Source organism: Zophobas morio, unplaced genomic scaffold (genome assembly GCF_036711695.1).
Source record: "Zophobas morio isolate AGI-343-1 ecotype UQ-CSIRO unplaced genomic scaffold, CSIRO_AGI_Zmor_V1 ptg000044l, whole genome shotgun sequence".
Lineage (NCBI taxonomy): Eukaryota > Metazoa > Arthropoda > Insecta > Coleoptera > Tenebrionidae > Zophobas > Zophobas morio.
This window is the reverse complement of record NW_026972149.1, coordinates 975,415-999,362: the sequence shown is the minus strand read 5'-3', so window position 1 is coordinate 999,362 and position 23,948 is coordinate 975,415. Positions and strand designations below refer to the sequence as shown.

The window sequence follows — 23,948 nt, the reverse complement described above, 5'->3', positions numbered from 1 at the left end:
GTTGGCTGCATTTATCCTTGTTTTTCATTTTAGCGGCATAAAATGCGAACGTTTCAAACTATTTGGTAGAAAAAATAAACACACACCGAAAATATAACCGAATTCTCCGATGGTTTATTTAATACATTTATAAACTTATAATTATCGTTAAATTTGAATTTCGCGCTACTTTAAGTTTAATAGTTCCTACAATCAATAAAGCTCTGCACAACTACTAACAATCTAATTTACTAACTTCTTGACCTAAACGATGAATGGAATATAGTTTAAATCGGAATACAAATAATAATTATTATTCTGGGTACCCTCTAAACTTATTTAGGTCTGAATGGGCTGCCTTTTGTAAACCGGAAAGGAGGAGGCTAACGGAACAGACATACAAGAGTTCCTTTAAGCGAACTAGACACGGTCTTGAGGCCCTATCCTTATCCTTAACCGAGCTAGTCATTTTTTTACTTAAAAATTCACCCTTGGAGTCCACACCAAGAGCATTTGGTAAAATTTTTCCTTTCATTTATTCTTCTTCTTCGATTAAATTTCACGTTTTGGTGATATCCAAGTTCCTTTATATAACTCCGTTGTTTTAGTTTCTTTTATATGTGTCTCTTGTACTGCTGGTGGATCCAGTCTATATCTTTAGCTTCCGCCTCCAGACTTCTCACTTCTCTTTCTTCATTCAAACCCCGGATATTTCAAGTCCATTTCTTTTCTCTTTTCTTTTTTACCTTGCATTATCTCCGTTTTCATCGCCTTTTGGCTTCCGTTATTTGTAAACCGATTGTTTCCTTTTCTCTTCTCTTTTGCATTGTCTGTTCTGTCAGTGTTAAGTCACAATCTATGTAAATTGCTTCCTCCTTATTACCTAACTAAGGACTTTTCCTTTACCCTCAAAACTTTTCAATTTCCTTTTTCCTTGATCCAGATGTATTCTTCGGAGAAAAGTATTTAGATTCATCTTCACCTCGCTCCTGTGCACGTGTTTATTCATGAAGAGAAGAGCAATAACTAATAAACTGGAATAAAATACTTAGAATTTGGACAGTATGGATTTTAAAATTGCGTTTTACCTGACGTTCCTGTAATCTGTATTATTTAAACAAACATACATTTAATGAAACATGAAGTTCTTTAAGATCGTAATTTTAGACTTTTTTAATATTAATGACGACTACTTCTTGACCCTCGATTTATTAAAAAGACGAAATCAAATATTAATTTGCCTACATTTTTATTAATATTTTTTACATCGCGTATCCAAGGATCACCGAACGAATATTATTTGAGCGTTCAAGGGCAACAAAACCTTTAAAATGCCGCTTCGGGAATGATGCTTCTGGTATTGACTTGTTCCTTTATTCTGTTACAATTGTAATTATGTATAATGGATAATCTAAGAACACAATATTGTTATTTGTATTAGACTGTACATCAAAATTTATATAATTGTCGTCACAAAATGACGTACGTGTTGTATTGAATTTTCTGAAATTTTTAAAAATTGCGATATTTCAATGCACTGAATTAATTAACTAATCCTGGAAAAAGGTTCAAGTTATCGAAGAAATGAGGCCGTAAGTGGCTTCTGCGGCCCGGAATCTACAAGAAAAAGTATTTCGTTAAATTTCGAATATCGTCAAAAATGGTTCGAAATTTGTATGAGGTGGAAAATTTCAGTTTTGAAATGGTTGTTTAAAAATTCTGAAAAAATTCAGGGATATGTATTCCAAAGTGCTGATTCCAAAAATATAGCGAGTTTATGGTCACGGAGCAACATTTTCGAAAGAATCAGTACGAAATGCGAATTTTTCAAAATTTCGATAATTCAACGTTCGATTCCGGAAAATCCGTTACCTTTATCAAAGAAACGAAGCTGGAAGTGAGTTCTAGAGCTCGAAATATACAAGGAAGTGCATTTAGTTAAGTTTCGAAAATGTCAAAATTTGGCCGAAATTTGAAAAATTTCACTTGTAAAAAAGTCGTCTGAAAATTCTGAAAAAATTCAGGGATGTAGATCTCGACTTGCTGATTCCAAAAATATAGAGTGTTTAGGGTTACGGAGCAAAATTTTCGCTAGAATCGGTATGAAATGTAATTTTTTTTAAATTTCTAAAAATTTCGATAGTTCAACGGTCGATTCTGGAAAAACAGTTGCAGTTATCAAATTAACGAGGTCGGAAGTGAATTCTAGAGCTAGAAATCCACAAGAAAATGTATTTAGTTAAGTTTCGAAAATATCAAATTTTGGCCGAAATTTGAAGAAGGGGGGACCATTGGAAAAATTTCACTTGTAAAAAAGTTGTCTAAAAATTCTGAAAAAATTCAGGGATGTAGATCTCGACTTGCTGATTCCAAAAATATAGAATGTTTGGGGTCACGGAACAAAATTTTCGCTAAAATCGGTATGAAATGCGAATATTTTTAAATTTCTAAAAATTTCGATAGTTCAACGGTCGATTCTGGAAAAACAGTTGCAGTTATCAAATTAACGAGGTCGGAAGTGAGTTCTAGAGCTAGAAATCCACAAGAAAATGTATTTAGTTAAGTTTCGAAAATATCAAATTTTGGCCGAAATTTGAAGAAGGGGGGACCATTGGAAAAATTTCACTTTTAAAAAACTTGTCTAAAAATTCTGAAAAAATTCAGGGATCTAGATCTCGACTTGCTAATTCCAAAAATATAGAATGTTCAGGGTCACGGAGCAAAATTTTCGCTAGAATAGGTATGAAATGCAATTTTATTTAAAATTTTTAAAAATTTCGGTATTTCAACGATCGATCCTGGAAAAACGGTTACACTTACCAAAGAAACGATACCGGAAGTGAGTTCTAGAGCTCGAAATCTACAAGAAAATGTATTTAGTTAAGTTTCGAAAATGTCAAAATTTGGCCGAAATTTGAAGAAGGGGGGACCATTGGAAAAATTTCACTTTTAAAAAAGTTGTCTAAAAATTCTGAAAAAATTCAGGGATGTAGATCTCGACTTGCTGATTCCAAAAATATAGAATGTTCAGGGTCACGGAGCAAAATTTTCGCTAGAATAGGTATGAAATGCAATTTTTTTTAAATTTCTAAAAAATTCGATATTTCAAGGATCGATTCTGGAAAAACGGTTACACTTACCAAAGAAACGATACCGGAAGTGAGTTCTAGAGCTCGAAATCTACAAGAAAATGTATTTAGTTAAGTTTCGAAAATGTCAAATTTTGGCCGAAATTTGAAGAAGGGGGGACCATTGGAAAAATTTCACTTTTAAAAAACTTGTCTAAAAATTCCGAAAAAATTCAGGGACGTAGATCTCGACTTGCTGATTCCAAAAATATAGAATGTTCAGGGTCACGGAGCAAAATTTTCGCTAGAATCGATATGAAATGCGAATATTTTTAAATTTCTAAAAATGTCGATATTTCAACGGTCGATTCTGGAAAAGCGGTTAGACTTACCAAAGAAACGATACCGGAAGTGAGTTCTAGAGCTCGAAATCTACAAGAAAATGTATTTAGGTAAGTTTCGAAAATATCAAATTTTGGCCGAAATTTGAGGAAGGGGGGACCATTGGAAAAATTTCACTTTTAAAAAACTTGTCTAAAAATTCTGAAAAAATTCAGGGATGTAGATCTTGACTTGCTGATTGCAAAAATATAAAATGTTTGGGGTCACGGAACAAAATTTTCGCTAGAATCGATATGAAATGCGAATATTTTTAAATTTCTAAAAATTTCGATATTTCAACGGTCGATTCTGGAAAAACGGTTACACTTACCAAAGAAACGATACCGGAAGTGAGTTCTAGAGCTCGAAATCTACAAGAAAATGTATTTGGTTAAGTTTCGAAAATGTCAAATTTTGGCCGAAATTTGAGGAAGGGGGGACCATTGGAAAAATTTCACTTTTAAAAAACTTGTCTAAAAATTCTGAAAAAATTCAGGGATGTAGATCTTGACTTGCTGATTGCAAAAATATAAAATGTTTGGGGTCACGGAACAAAATTTTCGCTAAAATCGATATGAAATGCGAATATTTTTAAATTTCTAAAAATTTCGATATTTCAACGGTCGATTCTGGAAAAACGGTTACACTTACCCAAGAAACGATACCGGAAGTGAGTTCTAGAGCTCGAAATCTACAAGAAAATGTATTTAGTTAAGTTTCGAAAATGTCAAATTTTGGCCGAAATTTGAAGAAGGGGGGGGGACCATTGGAAAAATTTCACTTTTAAAAAACTTGTCTAAAAATTCTGAAAAAATTCAGGGACGTAGATCTCGACTTGCTGATTCCAAAAATATAGAATGTTCAGGGTCACGGAGCAAAATTTTCGCTAGAATCGATATGAAATGCGAATATTTTTAAATTTCTAAAAATTTCGATATTTCAACGGTCGATTCTGGAAAAGCGGTTAGACTTACCAAAGAAACGATACCGGAAGTGAGTTCTAGAGCTCGAAATCTACAAGAAAATGTATTTAGTTAAGTTTCGAAAATGTCAAATTTTGGCCGAAATTTGAAGAAGGGGGGACCATTGGAAAAATTTCACTTTTAAAAAACTTGTCTAAAAATTCTGAAAAAATTCAGGGATGCAGATCTTGACTTGCTGATTGCAAAAATATAGAGTGTTTAGGGTCACGGAGCAAAATTTTCGCTAGAATCGGTATGAAATGCAATTTTTTTTAAATTTCTAAAAATTTCGGTATTTCAAAGATCGATTCTGGAAAGACGGTTACACTTACCAAAGAAACGATACCGGAAGTGAGTTCTAGAGCTCGAAATCTACAAGAAAATGTATTTAGTTAAGTTTCGAAAATGTCAAATTTTGGCCGAAATTTGAAGAAGGGGGGACCATTGGAAAAATTTCACTTTTAAAAAACTTCTCTAAAAATTGCGGAAAAATTCAGGGATGTGGACATCGACCTGCTGATTCCAAAAATATAGCATTTTAATGGTCACGGTGCAACATTTTCCAAAGAATCGGTACGAAATGCGAATTTTTGAAAATTTCTGAAAATTTCGATATTTCAACGGTCGATTCTGGAAAAACGATTCCAGTTATCACAGAAACGATGCCGGAACTGAGTTCTAGAGCTCGAAATCCACAAGAAAATGTATTTAGTTAAGTTTCGAAAATGTCAAATTTTGGCCGAAATTTGAAGAAGGGGGGACCATTGGAAAAATTTCACTTTTAAAAAAGTTGTCTAAAAATTCTGAAAAAATTCAGGGATGTAGATCTTGACTTGCTGATTGCAAAAATATTTATATGTTTAGGGTCACGGAGCAAAATTTTCGCAAGAATCGGTATGAAATGCAATTTTTTTTAAATTTCTAAAAATTTCGGTATTTCAAAGATCGATTCTGGAAAGACGGTTACACTTACCAAAGAAACGATACCGGAAGTGAGTTCTAGAGCTCGAAATCTACAAGAAAGCGTATTTAGTTAAGTTTCGAAAATGTCAAATTTTGGCCGAAATTTGAAGAAGGGGGGACCATTGGAAAAATTTCACTTTTAAAAAACTTGTCTAAAAATTCTGAAAAAATTCAGGGATGTAGATCTTGACTTGCTGATTGCAAAAATATAAAATGTTTGGGGTCACGGAACAAAATTTTCGCTAGAATCGATATGAAATGCGAATATTTTTAAATTTCTAAAAATTTCGATATTTCAACGGTCGATTCTGGAAAAACGGTTACACTTACCAAAGAAACGATACCGGAAGTGAGTTCTAGAGCTCGAAATCTACAAGAAAATGTATTTAGTTAAGTTTCGAAAATGTCAAATTTTGGCCGAAATTTGAAGAAGGGTGGACCATTGAAAAAATTTCACGTTTAAAAAAGTTGTCTAAAAATTGCGAAAAAATTCAGGGACGTGGATATCGACCTGCTGATTCAAAAAATATAGAATGTTTAGGGTCACGGAGCAAAGTTTTCGCTAGAATCGGTATGAAATCTGAATATTTTTAAATTTCTAAAAATTTCGATATTTCAACGGTCGATTCTGGAAAAACGGTTACACTTACCAAAGAAACGACACCGGAAGTGGGTTCTAGAGCTCGAAATCTACAAGAAAATATATTTAGGCTAGTTTCGAAAATTGAAAATTTAGGCCGAAATTTGAAGAAGGGGGGACCATTGGAAAAATTTCACTTTTACAAAAGTTGTCTAAAAATTGCGAAAAAATTCAGGGACGTAGATGTCGACATGCTGATTCCAAAAATATAGCATGTAACGGTCACGACGCAACATTTTCCAAAGAATCGGTACGAAATGCGAATTTTTGAAAATTTCTGAAAATTTCGATATTTCAATGGTCGATTCTGGAAAAACGGTTGCAGTTATCACAGAAACGATGCCGGAACTGAGTTCTAGAACTCGAAATCTACAAGAAAGCGTATTTAGTTAAGTTTCGAAAATATCAAAATTTGGCCGAAATTTGAAGAAGTGTGGACCATTGAAAAAATTTCACTTTTAAAAAAAGTTGTCAAAAAATTGCGAAAAAATTCAAGGACGTGGATATCGATATGCTGATTCCAAAAATGCATGTCGATGGTCAGGGCGCATCATTTTCGAAAGAATGTTCACTTTACAATGAATAATCGTGTCTTCCTTTTAACATTTGCTTCCCTTGGTAAAATCTGTTTCCATTTCATTGCCTTGTCCATTACCATAATCGTCGATGTTTACATATTCTCGTATTTACTACTTTCTTGTTGTTTTTCTTATTGTGTTTGAAGCGAATATACTTGAAGGAATCTCTTTTACCGTTGCTGTGTCTCCTTGTCATTTGGTGTTTGGCTTAGTATAAAGTTTTCGAAACTCCATAAGTTTTATCATTCACTAAGCTAAGAAATGTTATCATCGGGTCCATCCAACGAAACTTTAAATTTTTGTGATTCATGAACCTGCCTTGAGCTTTCATCCTAGACATCCAAATTTTTCCAAAAAAATCCAAATTGTCTAATACTTCATGTTTCTTTTAACTGTATTTCTTTTTAGGTATTTATTGAAATTTTTTTAACTGGATTGGGTTCAGGCGTGTTATGTACCGGTCCACCGCATGGTTTCAACTTTTATTTGATTATCTGGACTGTCCTGGATATTTGACGTATTTATTGCCAATCTTTTATGCATTTAATTCATAAACGGCCAACTGTTGTTTTCTTTGTTGTAATACAGAAGTTTAATATTTCAGCGAAATAACTGGTAATAAAAAAATCTGATATCACTGAATATGAAGGAAGAGACTAGAATATTTTTGAATCACGATTTTACTTTTCTTCTTTCGCTGTTTTGTGTTAATTAGATCTGTTGCGTTGTGGGCAATTTTTTAATGCACGGTGATTGAGAAATTTGGTTATAATCGACTTTTCGGTGAGCTAGTATAACGTTTGTGAATTCGGAGTTCTGTTCTGTTGTTAACTTAATTCGCCACGGTAGAAATGTTCTACAAGATCTATATTATGAACAGACGTGATTATTATATCTACAAAGGGTTACACTTCTCTAAACAACCGTTTATGTAACAAAGCGTACTCGTCAACTACTGTTTATTTTATTTTATCTAGTGTAATATGAATCAGTGCCATTAACCCCTTTTAACTATGTAAGGAACAAAAGACAGAAACACAAGAGACGTGATTATAGTTTTCCCTTATCCGCGCTTTATCAACCAAATTGTCGCTCTTAGAGTCTCGCATTTGTAACATGCCGACGAGTTTGTGTATTTTTTTTTGTGAACAAAAATCGAGGCAAAACTTTCCCTTCTATTATAAATTATCAAAATGTTATACCTTGCCGATAATTGCTTTTTTACTGAAAGCTTGAAGTAATGCCGAATTTTTAAGTAAGTCGTAGCGAATTGTCCAAATGAGGTTTAGGGGAGCGCACAATTAATGTTCATCATTCATTCATTCACAAAATTTGTTTTAGGGGATACGTTCGCCATCAGGCCACTGTATTAATTATTATTAAACGAAAATGGGTATTATCTCTTTTTCCCTAATTAGAAAAATTTATACTTCTGTTTGCTCTTAAGTTGTTTATTGATTTTGCGCCCCCAAGTTTTAATAAAGTTATCAGAAATCCAGGGTGTAGTATTAATTTTAAAAGCTCTAATTAATACAAACGTAACGAACTTAGAAAAGTTGATTATGCTCAAATAATTAGATCAAGTTGGAAGAATTGTACTCACTCAACATGGATTGCTTGTGGGAATGATATTAACCGTGGTTGTTATTTCATTTAGAACATGCTAAATTCGTTACCGAAGTTCTTCAGCGTGTTATGTAAAATGTATTATTGAGGTTGATAGGACTCTTCAGACTATATTAAGTAAACCGGTTTTAGCCAATGTTGTTTCATTCGTTCTGTAATTCATCAAACTGGAATTCTTTCCCTATACTTCAATATTTTCAGAAGAATGAACCCGATGATGATATGAAAATTTTATGTTTGATTTATTCGATATTGGATATTCACTTACTCTAAAAGTTAATTAAAATTTAAAAACCAAATATATTCTCGCAGCAACTTAAAAATGTTCTGATAAATCACAGTTGGTTTCAACAAGATGGTACGCCGGCTCATACTACCGTTAGCCATTATTTGGACAAGAGAGTTACACAACGTCATTTTACTGTGTTTTGAGGCTCCGGACTCCGGTAGAAACTAAACCCACCTGTTCGAGCGTTTTTCATTCCTGAATGTTTTATCGACTCTACAAGCACACTACATCTGCTCGCACTAAACTACATAAAATAGCAATCGTAATAGTTTTGTTGTATCAAACAAACATTAATGACATTTTAATTAAACTTTCAACATTTGAGCACTGGAAATATATTAGTAATAATAATAGTAGAGAAAAAGTATACATAGTTATTAGCAGAATCATCCCTTTCTTGCCTCGAACATCCCACCAGCAAGTTCTGTAAATTTAATGTTATTAATTAACCGTAAAACCCTCAACTCCGCTTTTTCACTTTTCAACATTGTATACTTTTGGCTATATTGATTAACTTATCTTTTACTTCAACCCGCTATTACCACAGTTGCGAGCATGCGAAAGTGAACAAACTTCACAACTACATAAAGGCATCAGCCTTCAAAAGCAGGTAAGACATTAAGCGTCTCCAAACTGCGGTTAAATTCAACAAACATTTACAAAAACAGCACATGAAAAGCACCTTTCATATTACATTATCTGCGGATGTCAAGAAAACAACATCAAAGTTTTCACGGGGCCTGAATAACTTAAACAGTACGCTGGGGAAGGTTATTGTTACGATTTCCGAGGAAAAAATGTAAATTTTGTTATAAACTTTGATGTGGAACGTCCGAGATACGAAACACTATTCGATCATCATGACCTAATATCTCTAGGCTCAACAGCAGCCAAGCTTGTGGTTAATTAGTATTATAGACTTCGGTATACAGCTTCGGTATTGAACTTGGGGGTTCTGTTTTATAGGACAATTATTTGTGGTCTGACGCATTCCCTTATTTGTACTATTGTTAGCAGAAGTTGCAGTAGTATTTGTACTATATAATGTGCACGGAACGCCTAAATAAACTTACAATAAAGCAACGAAAACAAATTCTATGCTATGAAGTATACTGTAATTACAGAAACAATAGTTCTGAAACTGTAACCTATTATTTTTCGCGAGTGAAGCGAGCAGCAATTTGTTTCTTTTAAAACGTAATTACATTTCGAAAGACGAGTTTTACGACATCAATTTTCTTCATTCAATAATAATGGTAAGCGGGGAAAGACAAGCTCCTCCGTAGTCTAGTGGTAAGGGCACCTGCCCGGCACTACAATTTTATATTGATTTTTTGCAAGAATGGCGCAGTCAGCTGGATTCAAAATTTTGAAGACTTTTTATCGAGCGAAGCGAGTTGTATTATGCGTCATCTAAAAAACGAATTCTTTCAGAGAACAAAATGAGTGTATCCATACAACTTCTTGCAAATAAAATTCCTTGAAATTCTTTCAGCGAGTTTGAGTTGCATGCTTTTAGAAACGAAATCTTAATTCTCGTGGGAGATTTTCTTGGAAAGCGATAGCTAGATGGATTTAGAGAATATCCCTAAATGTTAGGTGTGTCAAATTATTAAATACATGGAAGGCGCGACCTGTCAACTGCCAAATTTGGCAATGTCAAAACCTTAACCCTTCTTAATGCGAACGAAGTTCCGCACACATCCATTAGTTCTATTAATAAAAATGGATACTTTAAAATTGCCTATCCTAACAAACCCTACTAAAGCGTCAGCTGCTGCGTCTTCCACCCCAAAATATGCTAATTATATCACGTAGCGTTTCAATAGTATTGAATAAACACAATCACTAAATATTGCTTAAATATTGAACATATTTATATCGACGGTACTGAAAATCTTTCTTTGTGTTAGACCCGGTCAAAGCGCTCATCTATTTGAAGTAAATGTTGACATCGGAAAAAATAAAAGTGTTCGATCTGGTGTGCATAACGGAGGGAATCAAATAAAATGAAAAACCAGCCAAGCTATTATTTTCCTATAGTAAAGGACGCTGATAAACCAATATTTAAAGGCAAACGCCGCTGACCCAATGATCTTTATAGCGTCGATTTTCTGAGGATTATTACTAATGCGTGAGATAGAAGGTCCTATAGAACCTGTTTACCATTCACTGTTGCCGTTAAGCTTCTTACACCAATCTCAAACATATGTATGCGATAAATTGGGAGCTTAAGGGATTTTTACCATTTTGTGTTGGTTGCGTAGATGTGTATAAGTGTCTGATAAGTTGTGATTCTTTCAAAAGTGGATACTTGTACGAATGAAAAAATGAATAGGAAAGATACGAACAAAAGCCAGGAGAGGCACCATGGTGAGAGACATCTTTGTTTATTTTCATCAAAACATGTGTACACAAAGTTCGACTAAGTTGCTGCAAAGAAAATGTATCGTTATTATATATTTGGTTTAGCCAGATAAGTTTTAAGATTTGTATGTTTAGAAAACAAGAAATGTCCTATAGGGGTTTTGTCGGAGTATACGTGGTCCTCCGACTCATAACGTCTTTCGCACGTCTAAGATGTTTAGGGGAAACACAGAAAATGAATTCTAGGCCAGTATGTGTAAATAAAACAAAATTACAGCCATGCTCTACTGAGTTTCATTTCGTCAGTGCCCTAAGGCTATACCTAAGATCGATAATCCGCACCTACCACGCGATTTGCAGAAAACCGTACAAAAGTAAAATTACGAAATTCCAAGTTTCCATTTTGAACTTTCCACAAAGAAGATGGTTAATTTACATATTCCGAATGACGTAATAGCCGCTAACCGCAAAGCCACAATAGCCCTGTACGAATCTCGGCGCCCAAGGTCGCCACTTTTCGTTTAATATTTTTAACAAAACGATAAAAAGTAACGTGACTGGAATTTCTCCTCCCGCCATTTTGTTTTCATATTAGGAAGTAGATTCGGACAGCGGAAAATATATGTCGCCATTTACCTCAATTCCCAATTGATCAACTGTACCTTATTAATCAAAAAGTGACATCAGGTGTGCCGCTGCATATGTATCGCATTTGTCGAAATTACAAAACGGCAAAACCGACATAATAATTCAGAAAAGGTTGACAAGAGAAGATAACACGAGCGTCATGAATACCTAACAAAAATATTGCATTTTCATGGTTGTTCGTAAGCATTCTAGCGCAAGAGATAAATGTGTACAGATTTTACAATGTGTTGCGTTTTTAATAATTATCGCTAAATGTAAACAAGTGTTAAAATTCCCGCTTAATTTATTTATAAAGTCGCTCTTCGGATGGAGTTCGATTTAAAAAAAAATTATATACTCGCACTCGTGCGGAAATTGGCGTGGTCATCAGTCACGCATCAGTCGATGTTAACATTATTTACGAATGATATGTTCATTTTGTGTCGCAGGAGCTTTTTGTTTCTTACACTGTTACTGGTATTATCTAATTTTTTTACTTCCCGAGCATAAGCTAGGGAAGTATTGTAATCGAGTCCATCGGGCGACTGGTTGCTTTCACATTTTCTGTTCTTTTCAGTCTTCTTTTGTCTTGGTTTGGTTTTTGGACCAGCAAATTTGAACTTCTTTCTTTGTTTACATTTGCCAAATTTGGTGTCCGTGTCCGTGTCGGTGTCGGTGTCGGTGTCGATGTCGGGGTCGGTGTCTGAACTGAGTCTAAACATAGGTATGTAACGCCGCGCTATAGAAAGAGAGAGAGAGAGAGAGAGAGAGAGAGAGAGAGAGAAATAAACTATTTAATAAAATGTGTTCGTTTGACTGTTCCAACGACTAAAATAGGTACAATAATTGATGCCATTTTCACACGCTTTATTACTCATTTAAGAACTAATATTTATATCACTCATTTTAGTCACTATAGGTCACTAATAACTATATTAAATGATAGGGATATATGTAGATACTGAAGGCGATAACGCTTTGACTGAATAGTAATTTGTATTTTATATCGAGTAAGTTATAAATACTGCTATAGTATTTGTAAATATTTACTTGTTATTTTAATTGGTAAATTACACATTGTACTTTAATTTGTTTGATACAATATTATTATAATAAACAACAGTTGATAATACATGGATATTTACTTTAATTAACCCAATCATCATCATGAATCATCATTTTGTCAAAAAATACAAATGCAACATATTTCTGGTTTTTATTATTAATAAGAAAAAATTAATGACTTCGCCGTGTATATGTGTTTAATTTATATAAATTGACAACCCAGAGTTTAAACTCCATCCGTGCGTCCCTGGGTCGACGCACTCTCTTTTTTAATTCTTTTTTTAGCTTTCCAACTGATTAACATTTCCCGTCGTTTCATTTTCACAACCAAAAAAGTGTCTTTTTAGAATATCTGATAAATCTTACATCTATCCCTTTTTCGGTAGTTTTTCACTATTTTATTCACATGCGTTTTAACCCTTGATTGGTGGTAAATTTAAACGAACGCAAGAGTTGCGTCATCCGCTGGAGAATGTTCAGACAAACTTTAGATATGATTATTTAAAAAAGTGGTCGAAAATGGTTTCGAAAGAACTTCCCTCGCCCCAGAAGTACAATGAGACACATAGCCAGCGTTTTCGAAAAACTATAAAATTTTATTTTGCCCCCCCTAAATTGAAATAAACATATATAAATGTTAATGCTAAAATAAATGTAAGAAGCGTGCCACGAGTATGTTTCAAATGAGTTTTTACTTAAGAAAACTTTGAAATGACGTCATTATCATTTTTGCAAGGACACGTATATGCCAATGCCAACACAAAAATTTGCTTCAATCATTGATGGTCTTTGAAATTGTGGGGTGGAATTCCATCGGTATTAATACATATCTGCGTAAATAATAATAATAATAGCCATGTACTGTAGAACAATAACTGAATCTTAGAGTAACGGTGATATTTTTAATGATGATAGACTAAAAATGAAAATTCCTGTGAGTGTGGCGAATATAATCAATGGGAAGTAATTAATTTATGGACGATGTAGGTACACATACACGTCTCTATTACACAGCGCAACAGCATAAATCCATTAATTTATGCTGACAATGAAGAATGTTCCTGTGTAATTTAAATATATATTTTTTTGTATTGTACGTTTTCCAGTTTGTTGCGAAACGAGGTTCCTTATGCGAGACAATCTCAGTTTGGAGATAACCGTTGTATGGGAGATCTGGCAAAATTGGTGCTAACTCCTCGTTTTCCACATCTCAAACATTCAAGTCACACATTGTCGACTCAGAGGACTCATCTTTGAATAAATTTTCGCCGAAGACCATCCATATTAACTAATTTCATTAAGATACTGATCTGGAGATTTGGGTGAGCGTGTTTGGAATGAGAATCGCGTTAAATATTTCACACAGGCATTAAAAGCCGCAATCATTGCCGTAAAAGGGATCAAAAGGAAGTAAGCGTTCAAATTTGTGCGAACCTACATCCCCTATTCTTCTTCAGCTTGTGATTTATAATTCTGTTTCGTCAATTTTCAGACAAGTTGTGAGGGATTAATGAAATTTTTAGTACCTAGTTATGTATACCAAAACTAGTGGTGCTGCATCCAAAAACTAATTACGCAGACCTCGTTATTTTTACAAGCCCCGATTACAAAATACTCCTTGAATTAACACGAGCCGGGATTAAATTGCCCAAGTTTGGAAAAATTCAAGTCGCTTTATTAATTTTTAATGTCATTAAGAGTCGCGGGTTGCTGTCTTGGTAGTCCCCTCACGTTCCAAGTTGAAAACTTGAACAAAATTAAAATTTATAACTTATTAAATTATAACTGTCCTGTAGGTAACGGCATGCACAGGGAGCATGTATAGCGTGGTGGCGCACCAAAACTACAAGAAAAGTGACCGTTCGCCGCGCCCACAAAGCGAAAACTCCAATACAGAAATCCGCACCGCGGACAACCACAGAAAACTGTCTCTCTACCAGAGAATTTTCAGATATGTCAAGCGCCAATTCCAGCAGGAAAAAGGTGAGTTCTGTATTTTCGTTTGGCGTAGTTTGTGCTCCGACCAAAAGATGGCGCTGCCAGTTTGTTGGAATATGAAGTATCGATCACGTGCATTTTCAAACGTCCAATGAGCTTTAATGCATTTGTTTGAATTATTAACGTCGGAAAGTTCATTACAAATTCGTCATTATTGATGACTTGATGAGTAATATTTCCTAAAAATAAAAAAAGTGCTTTTAATTTAATTTTAATTTTAATTCGTAAGCCACTGGATATGAGTGTGATACCTATATAGTCAAAAAGTTATTAATGATTGTGTTATTTGAGTATAGGTCTAATTATGTTTTGTTCTATAAATACGAATCTGAATTTGCTTTAGACAGGTAATTAGATCTTCGCTATATAAAACTGTAATTACTAGTAGTATTATGTTCTTTGATCGAATTTGGCATGCCTATAACAGTTGAAAACTAATATGTAACGGAACGGGTTTTAAAACTGGTCTTTGTGGGAAAGATAGACGCATTAATAATACAAAGGAATACAAATTACTTCTTGTTGGTTGAGACGCCTTCGCTGATTAATAATTAATTTTCGTTTGAGACGTTGTGAATAGTTGGAAATTCTACAAATCAAATACATAAAAGCGTTTACTTTATGCAAATAATTTAATGGAATTTCAACTTCAAACGGCTTTCATGACAGAATATGAAAATATCGAAATAACTTTATGTTGTAAATAAATAAATTAAGTTACGCTTAACGAACAACAGCTTCGGGTTTTTTCCATTTCTTCTCTCATTTCCCAAGAAAATATGCAGTCGAGTTCAAAACTTTTGGTGACTTAAATTGTTCGCTGTCAACACTGTTTCATCAAATAAATGTAGTTATTTTGACAAATTTAGTTGGCTGCCATGCAAGTTATTACTGTCAAATGTTGGCACACTGTGCTCTCAAAACGGTGCTTAAAAAATTCGATTGATTTTTTTGACATGTGACTAATTAGATAAACTTAACTTGTTTACATGAATTTAAGCAGGCGCCAAACCTATCTACTACACATCTAGTACGCACGTTCAAGTCAAACGTGCGCGTGCGCATTGCTCCGTAATAGAATAACTCTACTGTATGTGACTATACGAATGAAGCAAATTAGAAACATAGTAAAAAAAAATGAAAAAGGTCAAATTTTGTTGTCTTTGTAACAGTAAAAACACTAAACTTTTAATGGCGTATTTTAGTTTGTATTTATTTTCCTGTCTCTAAACCTGCTTGGTACTTAGTGTTGGCTTATGTTCTTACAATATGTCCAAACTGGTCACAGCTGACTGCACTTTATTACAGTTTAATCGATGTTCCTCCGTCAAGCTTGGATACATCCTTAATCGCTTTCAAATTCGAATAAAAGTACTTGGGAACTATCCTGTCCTCGACTTTAAGTTTTTTGTTTCTGTTTATAATGTGTCGTAGGGGAATTACACAACATTAATGACATAGTAAATATTGTTTTATAAGAAAAAATATCCATACGACCACTTGACATCCATGTCAGGTCTAAAACTTTCCAAAACTGGTAGCAACAGGCAACATGGCGCCTATCACCTTGTAAATTAGGATTTTTGTGGCAATAATCCGCTGTCTGAGTAATTTGATCACGGAGGACATTGCATTATTCATTGGGGAAAAAGTCGAGAAAGACTATAAAAAGGGAACTAAAGTCAAAGATTGATATCTGGAGTAAGGGTCACAAATCTGTTAGTTTCTCATCGAATAAATTTTTCACAACGTAAACTAGACGTAACACGAGCAGCTATTAATCGATTGCGTATATTCGTCCGATAAAAATAAAAACGTCGATCAACAATCGATTCTATAAAGAAAATGAAAAGTTGCTATCACATTGTGCATCAATATTTCTCCGAAAGCTATAATTACTGTATAGAAACGATCAGATGCGCACTCTATTTATAAAGCACAATAACGGTGTTTTACGTTTGGGACTAGATGGAGATTGCATTGTCTTCGCTTACATCGAATTTACAATAACACTTCGATATAGTTTCTGTCAGATCACTTATCTAAGCTAACCGCTTTCTGCTTCCCTATTTCCATCGCACGGGATGATGGATGGATAAACGAATGAAAACATCCAAATGTTACTTATGGATCACAATAATCACGACAGCGAAAATAATGAAAGCATCAGCAAGGGTATAAAAATCATACAAGAAATTACTTGCAATCAATACCGTAGAAATTGGTAACGACGACAATAATGCGCGGACAAAAGCATCTAGGGGAGATCCACAAACACTGCAAAAAGTTTTCACCGTAATTTATATCTGGTTTTTATGTTTGTCTAATTTTATCGTGTTTCCGTCTGTCTGTCTGTCTGCTTTTTGACCATCTAAACACATACTCTCCGCAAATACTACAATGTCTGTTGTAATACTTTAGATATACTTGACGTCATGGACAATAATCAATCCAGTAGTTTCAAAGATCAGATAGATAATTTTTATTAGATAAATAAAAATAGACACAGACTGATGGAAGCGGGAGACCCACTTTTTCGTATTTTAGTTGCCAGGAAACATGAAAGTAGCCATTCGTTGGATGGATGAAGTATTACAACATACAATATCTCCATAGCTTACGCTCGGGAAGTAAAAATTAAATAATATAATTTTTTTATTGATTAAGTCAAAAATGGAATATATCGTCCCTCAATTTTAAAACTGGAGGTGATTGACTGAAGCTATTTTTGATAATTTGGCATATTTAAAAAATTGGTTGAAAGTTGTTTCGACAGAACTCTTGAGGTACAATGAAACATATCCAGCATTTTTGAAAAGTAATAAAATTTGATTTCGCAATTCAAGTATAGACTCATCATACTTTGCGCATTTAAGATAGGATATTTTCAGCAATTCAAAAATTTACCATGCTTACGTTAACTGTAAAGTAAACCATCTGCAAGATTTCAAAGCTTTGGTTTTGCAAATTCCATATTAAAATGCAAAATGTTTCATAAATTTGATATTTTTTCCAAAAATTTTGACGTTTATAGTAAAAACTCAATTCGGTGTCGTAAACTATATTGTGTAGGACCATGTTATTTTGTACAATTTAAAACCCATTTACTACGTGCAAGTTTGAAGTGACGTCATCAGATTATTGGTGGGGATGATTAGACAGACGCACAAACGGATAGACGGACAGACGGGCAGATGGACAGACAGATAGACAGACGGAAACCGGAAACCGATTTTTTTCGCTTACGCTCGGGAAGTAAAAAGTTAAATTCGTAAAATTAAATTTTATAGTTTTTCTAAAAAGTAGGATGTGTTTGTATCAGTACAATTTACTCCACCTACGAAGTGAATGTATTTTTTAGGTTTAGATTCGTTAGGTATGCGTCAATAGCGAAAACTTTACTGGCGAGGAACGATCAATACCATACTTTGAATACGAAAATAATTGTTAAAATATATAATACGTGACAGTCACGTTCCAGTCGCCATTACCTTGTCGCCTACAAAAAAATTCCCACATATCAAACCGACAGAACAGAGGTTTTGTTAAAAAAATAGACGAAAAATCGTAGTGTGTTATAGGAATATATATTCTTATGAAGTTATAACGGAAATTTCTATTTATTTATTATGATATTACAGGACTCCAACTGTGAATACGAGCGCAGGAAGTGTGAAAGTTCTGTTACTTTTAGAGTCACTCGAATTCGATCTCACGATATAGATTGCGAATTAACTGCACCTCGAATAGGTTTGTAAGGTAATCGTCAGTAAAATTTCCACTCTGTTGCTAACCTGCACAAATTGTTTTTTCAAAATGATACTTGCTCTGCTGTGTCAAAAATAGTTGCGCGAAGTTAAAAGTGATAAAGCGGCGCCTCCTATGTAAACATCCACTTGACGTAAGAAAAATATAAACATCCAACCTACCTGTTTATACTGAATGAATAATAAGTAGATACCTGTTCGGAAGTGCCACATTCAAACATTTTCCTTTAAACATGCAATGCATTCAAAAAGTTAAGAAAAAATTTAGGAATAAAGTTACTTATTTTTACTCTCCGACTAAGCTAAGGACGTATTGTAATCGAGTCCATCCCTAGAGTACGGAAAAATGTCTGTCTGTCTGTTTGTCTTTCTGTCCATCTGTCCGCCGTCTGGACCGATTGTTGTCAAATTTGATGCGGCGATGATGGGTGACTTATCATCGGTGACGGCGGCCGGGCGGCGTTCACATAAAGAAGCACACCAGAGCAAAGTATGGGTTTAAATACGCGCCACTTCGGGAACGGATTATTCAGTCAACGAGTCAAGTTCAGTGAATATTGAGAGAATCCAGTCCAGTTGCGCCGGAATTATTTTGTACATAATTGGTGTGCAGTTAGTCGCGAAAACTTGATTACTAAAAAATAAATTGTTGAGTTTGAAATTTGTAAAATATTATTAACTAACTAATCTAAATGCTTTATGAATGGATTCAAATTTCTTGGAATTATTTATATAGGATGATTTAAAAATGAGATTTTTATTACACAAGTAATCTCCACTAAAACTTGTGTAATCATCTCCACCAACAATTTCATAACGTAGTTTCAAAATTTTGTACAATAAACATTGTTTAAAATTTATACATCTGCATTTGTCGTTTATCAAGCTGCTTTCAGAATTATTTTTCGAGCAACTGAAGATCTGCATACTGCGCTCGAATGCTGCTGCATGCGTGAGTTCGAATCCCGTCCTCGTTAACTTTTTTTCTAAGACATGGAAATTGTTTGAATGTTTGACTTCAGGTAAATAACTAAGGGAAGTTTTGTACATGAATAAAAAAAACTCCATTTAAAGGTTACGTCATAAAAAAGTTTTTAACAAATTTAATTTTAAGTGTCTATAATTTTAGGCTTTATAACTACGACACCTAAAAATTTGGAATATTTTGCAAAGAATTAGTTTATTTCTGATTAAGAAAATGTCTGCTGGTGAAAACTAAACTCTTGTTGATTATATATACGTACTACATAGTACCATTTGTCCTCATGGAAGTGTTAACGGCATTGTTTTAAGAAAATAATAAAAGTCTAACTTAACTTACAGTTAGTGTTTCATTATATTTATTAAAATTAATGCATTCATCCCCATAAAATAAGGTAGGTGGATGGAGTGTAGGTAGTACTTTTGCTAGGTAAGTTAACAGATTAGTGTACAGACTTTTTCCACAAAAGAGTGCAATATGTTTTAAAAATATTAATGATGTTAAATACAACATGCTTTACCAAATATGCATTTTGCATAAAACCCGAGCCTTCTCCAAGTGTCGCTGTAGAGATAAGCAGAAATTTACACTTTTAAAATTTTGTCGCTTATCTTTGTACTGACACTACATGTCATAAAATAAAACGTGACGTCAGTTTGAAAATTTGGTTATATGTAATTCGTATTTTGAGAAGGTAACGCTTGACCCGACGGAACAATCGTTTGTAGGCAGTTTGTGTCTACATAGCTTAACGTCGAAACCGTTGTTTATTGGGATGTTCCACACGCATCGCGTGTCCCCTACCACCAATCAAACATCATGGTGCCGTCCAAATGTGTGAAATGTACCACCGGGATGGCATAATTGACTTTTCGTCGTGGATCGGTAGAAATCGGAGGTACAAAGCTCTGTAAAGCTTCGCGTGAATAGACGGTTGGGATCGCAGTAGCCTGCGTAGCTATGTTTAAGAGTTGGTGTAGTCACACGTTGTTCTGCATCCTGCGAGTCCTGCGCTAAACTGAGCGTATTCCCAGAACGTGGATTGCTTCAGTGCACATTGATCTCGTACGCAGAGTCGCAAACCATAAGCACGTGCTATTTCGAGACGATTTTTTTTTCGCATTCTGCACAGACATTTTATAAAAACTTCCATGTAACATGTTCGGAGGGAAGAAGAAAGGTAAGTCTTTTCTGTGTCATCCGCTCTCGATAATGGACAGTTTAATTGGAATTCTTAATGAAAATGAATCAAATTTTAGGTCGCAGCAAATTGCATTACTTTCGAAAGCTGAAGAGTTTTTATAGACTTTTCCTGCGACAAACGATCGCAGTCACGAATTTTATTTGGGAAATTTGACATGTACTAACGGAGCTGGCAGCTTTATTGCTCCCGAAATAAACCGGTTCATTAGAATTAGACAATACGATCTTTTCCCGATTATGCAAATGGGCAATCAATGGCGGCAAAAAATTGATAAATCTGCCCCAGTCTGCTGAATCAAAACCCTCGTTTTTAGGCGCACTCTGATTCGATTACTACCGAAAACCGTTACATATTAAATTAAATTTTATCTACACACTCCAACGACAAAACTGGCAGCGCTCGGCTGAATTCACAATAAGGTGATATCAGCCCAGAATGTGTTATTATTGTGTGCTTTATTAAATTTGACTTGGTCTCATTTTGATTCAAATGATTGCTTGAAACCGGCATAGCAATAACAAAAATGGTGGAGGCGCAGGGTTAGCACCATTATTTTGGACAACAAAATGTTATTTTAATTTTCCCACGCACGCGGCATACAATTTCTATTTAGTGACGACAACAAATTTGAATATCGTGAATCATAACAATGTACGACAACTGAGTAGTCCCTAAACGTCTTGTCATCCTCCCGAGTCTGTTTGCTTCTCAAGCGATAACACCGCAGTGTTGTGGTAATGTTTGTAATGAATGTTTTATTTCATGTTTATTTTTGACGTTTTACGCAGTATGCATTTTTTCGTTTCCATCTGTCTGCCTGTTGTTTGTTAGAGATTTTATTACAAAAAATACAAAACCGTTTGCAATGAAATTTTTTGTTTTAAATTTACCGTTAAAACATTTACCAAAATTTGTCTCTTTAAACCCCCTCCACTCAAATAAAAAGATGATGACGTTATCTTCAAATTTCGCTATAACTTGAAAGAGTGCAAACTAACATGCTATTTTACCTATGATCTCATAACGCATCTATTTTTTTATATTACATATAAATACCATTATAAATACAAAGTAATATTTTTCCAAAGAAATGACAACGGACTTCTGTGAAATTTTGGTAAGTTGGAAAGTAGATAGTAGTAGAACTCAAAAAACAACTTTTTTATTTCCCACTTGTAAGCAAGGGAAGTACTGTAATAGGATCCATTGACGAATGGCTTATTTCTACGTTTCATAGCTTTCCTGTTGACAATTGTATTAGCACCAACATTTGATGACGTCATTTCAAAATTTTGCAAAGTAAATTCCATCTTAAAAATTACAAACCCCCCCGTTTTAATGGTATCAGAATTAGTAACAAGCCCCATCTATCGAGTATTATAGAGATAGAATGGTACTAGGCGTCATCCATCGAATGTTCTACAAATACCCAAAAACGTATAGCTATTAAAAAATTAATAAAAAAATTATAAAAAGGAAAATTAAGTTTAAAGCACAGAACGAGATGGGGTTTGTTAATTTCTATTTCTAGAATACTTGAGAGATGACACCAATTACCATTTTACTTCTAGAACATTCGGTAGATGTCTTTAATTTACTTTTGTATTTCATGGTTGGTGCCTTTCATTTCATAGTTAGACCTTGAGGTTGCATTTAACAGCAGCTCTCAAGCATACTTTGCGTAAGTTTTGTACTTTGGGTAATAGCTACCGAAACATGTTAGCTATTGTTTCAGAACTATTTATATATGATGTCACAAAAAATTAATGATTCAAGCAATTTGTTATATTGGTACATCTATTCCCTGTATAAAGTTGATGACGTCATCACAAAACTTTATCAACATCCACCCCGTAACACATAGGGGTTATCATAAAACATAAAATTTTCAGAATCAGCGTTTGGAATTTTTCCAAGAAACTATACTTGTTGACTGTACTTTAAGGGCTTGGGAAGTTCTGTCTAAATAAGTTTAGATCAAATTGTATCTGTTCTTTTCTGGGGATTTGATTTGTCTCCTTAAGGTGTCTCCACGGAAAATTAATGTTTCTTTTTCAACCTTGTTATATGTTAGTGTACTTTATCAAAGTAACGTGGCTTCTCGATACTATATTTTAGAATATTCACAAAATTTCGTCAGTGATCTTCCATCTTGAACCACAATCGCACAGTATGGCGGAAATTTGTGTATTGTTTTTCATCGTTGAACAATTTTTTTCTAGAACTTTCTTAAAATAGCATGTAAAATCTACAATTTATCCATGTCCAGAACGAACTTCACTTCTAAATGGAAGTCTTACAGTCTAGCTAACTACTGACTCATTATTTATGCTAATATTATTAATTCTCAACGTTAAATGTTTCCGCGCAAAACCGAGCTCGTTTTTGTAGCGTGACGTCACAGCGATAGTTTGTACTGGTTGTTAATTCATTGGTGTTGCTACCCTTTACTTTTTGCGAATGTTGATTATTGAACTGAACATTGTTGTCTTTTTTATGTTGTCATTATTTCTTGCAGTTTCAGTATTTGTTATGTGCAACCTTTGTTATTTTCGTGAATGTACTGTTTTTCGTCTATGTTGTCGTTTCTTTTTTTATCTTCTTTTACCTTTATTATTTCTAGCAAGCAAAAGCGGCCCATTTGTGCCGAGCCACATGACGAGGGAAATGCCCGGAATGTCGATAGCACCGAAATGCTGCAATAAACAATCGAGAAACTGCAAGGGTAAATATTGACTATGGTGTAAATGTAATTGCTGTTTTGATGGACAAATTGTTTAAGTTCGATTTTGGTCAAAATGCGAAAAGCTCCGTTCGACCGAGCAGTTACCATTACGTAATTTAGTAATTATCATATTAGGCGTGAAACGCGATTCGGTCCTTATAATCTGGTAAAACGCAGGGGAGAATGTAATAAAGTTAATAAACCAAAGGGGAATTCACTCAAACACAGTATGCGCAAAAGTTCAAATTGGGTTTGTCGGTGGTTTGGTCTTGCGAATTTTTACTGCTGCACATTTAAATTGAAAACTGATGTGAAAACTTTCTTTTTGTTTGTAGATTTATGCAATATGGAAAAGTGCAACTTTTACAAAGCCACAGATTTATTTTTATTACTTGTTTTCATCAAACTTTTTAAATTCAGTACTCCATAACAATGCACTGTTGCGTTCAAATTAGCAATTAAAGATTAAAATCGGTAGTTAAAATAACAACAAATTAGTGCCGCACTTTTTAATTGCCAGACAAAAAAATTACTACGGATTTATATGTATTTTGTGTATCCACCGAAAACAAGGTAGGTATATGAAACGACTCTTTTTAAAAAAAAGTATGTTCAAACTCTTTAGTACGTATGAGATTACGTAAAAGTCAGTCCCAATGCCAATTCCAATGTATGTTCACTAAGAGATGCAATTTCTTCTACGACGAGCAGATCACACAGAGAGCCG

At 34.2% G+C, this 23,948-nt stretch overlaps 1 protein-coding gene across 2 annotated transcripts in view; it reads left to right on the top strand.

The window, feature by feature from the left end:
- The window catches only part of LOC135141407 (Kv channel-interacting protein 4-like), a 102,801-nt gene that overhangs the window by 5,996 nt on the left and 72,857 nt on the right, over positions 1 to 23,948 (top strand). Inside the window, exon 2 of one of the 2 annotated variants that reach the window (XM_064072476.1) lies at positions 14,342 to 14,528. In XM_064072476.1, coding sequence (XP_063928546.1) covers positions 14,363 to 14,528 — 166 coding nt within the window. In that variant the 5' untranslated portion in view covers positions 14,342 to 14,362. Of the gene's footprint in view, positions 1 to 14,341; positions 14,529 to 20,271; positions 20,473 to 23,948 lie in introns of those variants that run through there. The other variant, XM_064072477.1, reaches the window with a different exon arrangement.